At 38.4% G+C, this 5,582-nt stretch overlaps 1 protein-coding gene across 6 annotated transcripts in view; it reads left to right on the plus strand.

Moving 5' to 3' along the window:
• The window catches only part of KATNAL2 (katanin catalytic subunit A1 like 2), a 142,373-nt gene that overhangs the window by 58,952 nt on the left and 77,839 nt on the right, over window positions 1-5,582 (plus strand). For 5 of the 6 annotated variants that reach the window (XM_006144428.3, XM_006144431.3, XM_006144426.3 and 2 more), the window contains exon 2: window positions 5,133-5,203. In XM_006144428.3, the coding sequence (XP_006144490.1) occupies window positions 5,139-5,203 (65 nt within the window). In that variant the 5' untranslated portion in view covers window positions 5,133-5,138. Of the gene's footprint in view, window positions 1-4,422; window positions 4,455-5,132; window positions 5,204-5,582 lie in introns of all 6 variants that reach the window. The other variant, XM_006144429.3, reaches the window with a different exon arrangement.

The raw sequence follows: 5,582 nt of genomic DNA on the forward strand, positions 1-5,582 counted from the left end.
CTCTATGTCTAACTCTCTCTAGAGAAGGCACACACCCTTAGACACATTTTTTTAAATGTGAGTTAATATATGCATGTTGTATTTGTCAGGTATCCCTTAACAAAGCTGGGGAGAGGATAGAAAATGGGAAAAAATATATATGAAAAAGAAGTACCGTCTCTACTTGGCACCATGCCAAGTACTGTAGTCACCGTAAAGTATTTAATGATATTTTTGTTTTCTGGGAAAGAGAAGAGTTAGAGAGCAACCCTGCAAGACAATGCAATTATGCACAGACTAGAAAACCGTGGAGGCAGATAATTTAAGTGAAAATTTTATGGGAAAGCTGGATAATATCTAAGCCTTTACTTTGGTATGAACTTTTATAGGGAAAATTACTATTGAACAAAGTAGTCACAAAATATAAGTGCAGATTCCATTCATGTAAAGTTCAAAAAGGAGAAAACTAAACTAAATATTTGTGTATATGTTATATTTAAAAATTTTCCCTTCCCTTACCTCAAAACAAATATATATTTTAAGGATACGTACATAGTTGGTAAACTATGTAAAGAAAAAAGAATGACTAAGTGCAGAAGTCAGTGTGGTCATTAACTCTGGTGAGAGAGCAGAATCATCTAAAAGGAGTACTCAAGGGGGCTTCTAAGATACTGAAGGTTCTCTGGGTCTCTCTTATTAAAAATGAGTAAATGGGCCAGCAGGTAGAGTGGAGGTTAACGCAGCTGGATCCCACATGGTCGATTGCACAGTTCAAGTCCCAGACCTGGAGGCTTGAAAATAATGACTAGTATGTGTGTGTGCATGCCCAAATCCCAAGAGGAAAATGGAGGAGAAGGGATTACAACATGGCCATTCCCCTGGAAGATGATTTCTCACTTTACCCCCTCCCCCCCGTCTGTCTCTTTCCACTTAGTGCATGTGCCCAATACCAAAATTGATTTATAAAAAATCAGTGCTTTGGGGCCAGCAGGTGGTGTGGTGGCTAAGGGCGCTGGACTCCCACATGGCTGACCATGGTTCGAGTCCTGGACCTGGCGGCTTACTTTCTCACTTTCCTTCTCTCTCTTGCTCTGAACCTCTCTGGTCAAATTAAATAAATGAAGTTAAAAAAAAAAAAATCAGCACTTTTATAGTATTGATGTTAAGAGTTTTTTGTTGTTTTGTTTTGGCTAACAGTCCTTTATCAATGTCTTTTATAGAAATTTTCTTTCAGTCTGAATCACTACTTTTTATGTCATTTTTCTTATAAAGTTGGGCTCTATAACTTTCCTCTTTTTAAAAATAATTATTTCTTTATTTTTATTTATTCATTCATTAAGTTTTCTTTTTTTGGAGAGGTTTTTGCTATAGGGCACATGCACTTGCCAGAAAGACAGAGACAGAGAGACAGAAAGCAAGAAATCACCCCCCAATATTTGAGGAAACATGCATGAGTGTTAAATATTGTTGAGAATTTGTGTGCCTGAAAATGTCTGTATTTTACTTTAAACTTCAAGGTTTTAAAGTGTATAACATTATCATTCTGACTCCTAATTATTTGCATGTAATCTGAATTTCCTTCCCAAGAAGATTTTAGGATCTTATATTTTTGTTTTTGGAGAGGTTTTTGCTATAGGGTGTGTGCACTCGCCAGAAAAACAGAGAGAGATAGAGAGACACAAAGTGAGAAATCACCCCCAGGGTGGATGGCCACACCGCGATCCCTTCTCCTCCATTCTCCTCTTGGGATCTTGGGCTCCCTTCTCCTCCATTCTCCTCTCAGGATCTTGGGCATGCATGCACACACACCCGGTGTGAGTTTTAAACCACCGGATCCAGGACTCAAACCGCAGTCGACAACACGGGAGTCCAGCGACATAGCCATTACGCCAACTGCTGGTCCCTAAATTTTCTTTTCTAAACATTTATTTATTTATTTATTTATTTATTTTATTTATGGAACTCAAACCGCGGTCAGCCATGCAGGAGTCCAACACCTTGAACCACCGTGCCACCTGCTGATTCTCACAGTGTTAAGATTTCCGCCCCCCCATAGTGTTCTATTTCTTTGTTTTTCTCTCTCTCCCCATATTTTCTGGACAGTTTTCTTTATTTCGTCTTTTAATTCTATAGAATTTATTCAGAAAATATTACTTTTAATTTCCAAAAGCTTGTTCTTATTCCAAGTGCTCCTTTTTCACAGCACCCTATTCTTTTGGGAGTACACTGCTCTCTTATGATTCAAAGTCATAATAAAGAGGTGCAGTTATGTTCAATATCTGCTGTTTAAGTAGGCGGTAAAAAAGTGAACTGTTTTATAAATATATTTGCTCAAATGATTCAAATAGAAAGCTTAGCTGTTTTAGGTGATAAGCCTTTATTCATCTTCTTATAAAACACTTGTATTTTCAAAGTGGGTGTGAATGTCTCTCTGACATTCAAAGGGTAGTAATTGCCTTGAATTTAGTCTGAAGTAAATAAAGGTCAGGTTTTTTAGAAGTCCAGAAGAAAGAGAGGGAAGCTAGGAGCAGCAGATGGTTAAGGCACTGGATACTCCCACATGGGTGACCACCACGGTTTAAGTCCTGGTCCTGGTGGCTTGCTTTCTCACGTTCCCTCTCTCTATAGTCAAATTTAAAAATAATGGAGGAGGGGAGATTGCCACACTGCAGCTTAATTCTCCTCTACCTTAACAGGAAGTAAGCAGTTAATACCCAACATTTATACATCATAAAAAATGATATATTATTTTAGAAACATGGAAATATCAGAAAAACAGCTAAAATAATTAACATTGTTGCTTCTAGGGAGTGAGAAAAAAGAGTAGGGTAGTGGAATGGGACAGAAGACTACTATTTTTTTTTAATCTCATTTTATTTATTTATTTACTTATTTATTTGGAGAGGTTTTTGCTATAGGGTATGTGCACTCACCAGAAAGGCAGAGAGAGACAGAGAGACAGAAAGTGAGAAACCACCCCCCAGGGGAGATGGCAATGCCGCAACCCCTTCTCCTCCATTCTCCTCTTGGGATCTTGGGCACGCATGCACACGTACCTGGCATGAATTTAAGCCACTGGATCCAGGACTTGAACCACAGTCAGCTATATGAGAGTTCAGCGACATAGCCTTTATGCCAACTGCTGATCCGGATCTCATTTTACTGAAGTCAGCCTGGGCAAAATAACAAGACTGGTCTCTTTAAAATAAGGTTAAAGTGATAAATTTTGTTTTATTTTTTAATTTGACCAGAGCAAGATAGAGAGGGGGAGAGTGTGAAAGCAAGCCACCAGGTCCTGGACTTGAACAGCGGTCGGCGTTGTGGGAGTCCAGTGGCATAACTACCACACCACCTGCTAGCCCCAGAAGACTATTATTTTTCTTTAAGTTTTTTTAATAGTATAATATGTTCAGACTTCAAAAAGAAGGAAATTCTGACACATGCAACCACATAGATGAACCTTGAAGACTTGATGAGTGAAAAAAGCTAGACACAAAACGGCAAATGCTGTGTGATTGTACTCACATGAGGAACTTAGAGCAAGCAAAGTCATAAGAAAGAAACTAACGAACTATAGAAATGATCCCTGAAAGTATAGTCTTAAATAGAATGGTGCTTGCCAGGGGTTGGGAGGGGAGAGAGGGGCGTTAAATGTTTAATGGGGACAGAGTTTCAGTGGGGGAAGATGAAGAAGTTCTGGAAATGGATGGTGGTGATAATGGCACAACCCTGTGAATGTACTTAATGCCACTGGATGTAAACTTAAAAATGGTGAACGGTTAACGGGGCGTGACAGTATGTGCCTGTAATTCCAGCTGCTCAAGAGACTGAGGCAGGAGGGTTGTAGATTTGAGGTCAGCCTGGGCAAAATAACAAGACTGCTCTCTTTAAAATAAGGTTAAAGTGATACGTTTTATTTTATTTATTTATTTATTTGGAGAGGTTTTTGCTATAGGGCGCATGAGCTTGCCAGAAAGATATTGAGAGAAACAGAAAGCGAGAAATCGCCGCCCCCAGAGGGGAATGGCCATGTCGCAATCCCTTCTCCTCCATTCTCCTCTCAGGCTCTTGGGCACCTGCAAACGTGCGCCCAGAGTGTGTTTAAGCCACTGGGTCAGGGACTCAAACTGCGGTCGACTACATGAGAGTACAGTCAAATAATCATTACACTAACTGCTGGTCCCAAAGTGGTAAATTTTATATTATGTTTACCACAATAGAAAGAAACTTAAAAATAAAAACATGTGTGGTATTTTTAAATAACTATATGCATGTTTTAATTTTATGACAACATTCATTTTTAGTCAAACTTGATTAATTTCTTGCAAAGCATTCATATCAATTATGACTATGAGTATTTGTGCAGAGATGTTTGTGTGTGTGTATGCATAGATTTCATGACATAACTTGAGTCACACCTCGGCCTTTTTTACTTTTACCCAGTTTGCACCAGTGTTCTTCCTAGATCATGACAGGTAAGTTGTTTTTAACCAAGGGAATTGTTATTGAACATAAGTATTTCATGAGAAACTGAGATACCAGATTATTAAATGTAACACTTGAGCCCGGTGAATAATGTATAAACCCATCCTGTTTGAATAAGGACCTTCTTATGCAAGAATTTTCCTTTTATGGCTCCTGCTATTCTCAGTGACTACTCTAAATGCTTGGGTGTGCACTGTGAATGGTTTATTGAAACTTGTCTTTGTACAGAGACTGGGTGGGACTCTGAGTGAATTGAAGGTGCAGTAGCAGGTAAGTGCCCAGAGTGTCACAGCTGATTTCTGGCTCACGAGTTTATTTTTATAATCACTTTCCTTAACCTGGTCCAAATAGTATGAGTGCATGTATTTGTTTCTTCATGGTTATAGGCAATAAAAGGCCAGTGAGCTTGGCAGGGAGCAGCCCAACTAGTAAAGTGCAACCCTAATTCAAATCATTGTCTCTTTAAGTTTACAATTGAGAAGCAGCTCCAGGAAGAAAATAACAAGGAAAACAATTTTATATATCCCCAGAGATTTCAAACTGCTTGCCAGCCTTAAGTCATGCTCCTTGGTTTTGACAGGTTACATTTACCTTCAAGGGTTTATTGCTATAAAAAAACGTGTTAAAGCTCATTGTCGGCTTATCTCAGTTTTCCTCTCTGTTCACAGTGCGAGATGAGGATAGAAGCACGACGGAAAAATCTTCTCATTTTGATTTTGCATTATCTAACACAAGAAGGGTATGTTACCTTGCAAATATTTACTCAGACGACTCCTATTTCTCTACCCTCCACTTTGCCAGCCACATCATTTCAAAAACAATTAACAGACTTTTTAAAAGAGTGGTTTTATATTTCCAGAAAAATTGAGCAGAAAGTACAGACTTTCATATTAGTAAAATCTTGCATTAAAGTGGTGCATTTGTTATAATTTATGAGCCAGCGATGATATATTATTATTAACTAAAGCCCATATTTACATTGAAGTTTGCTCTTTGTGTCGTGGGGTTCTGGGAGTTTTTGTTTGTTTGTTTGTTTGTTTTTTAATTTTATTTATTTCATTCATGAGAGACAGGGGGTGAGAGAGGCAGAGACACAGATGGAAACTTTTTTTTTTTTT

Source organism: Tupaia chinensis, unplaced genomic scaffold (genome assembly GCF_000334495.1).
Source record: "Tupaia chinensis unplaced genomic scaffold, TupChi_1.0 Scaffold000119_2, whole genome shotgun sequence".
NCBI classification, from domain to species: domain Eukaryota; kingdom Metazoa; phylum Chordata; class Mammalia; order Scandentia; family Tupaiidae; genus Tupaia; species Tupaia belangeri.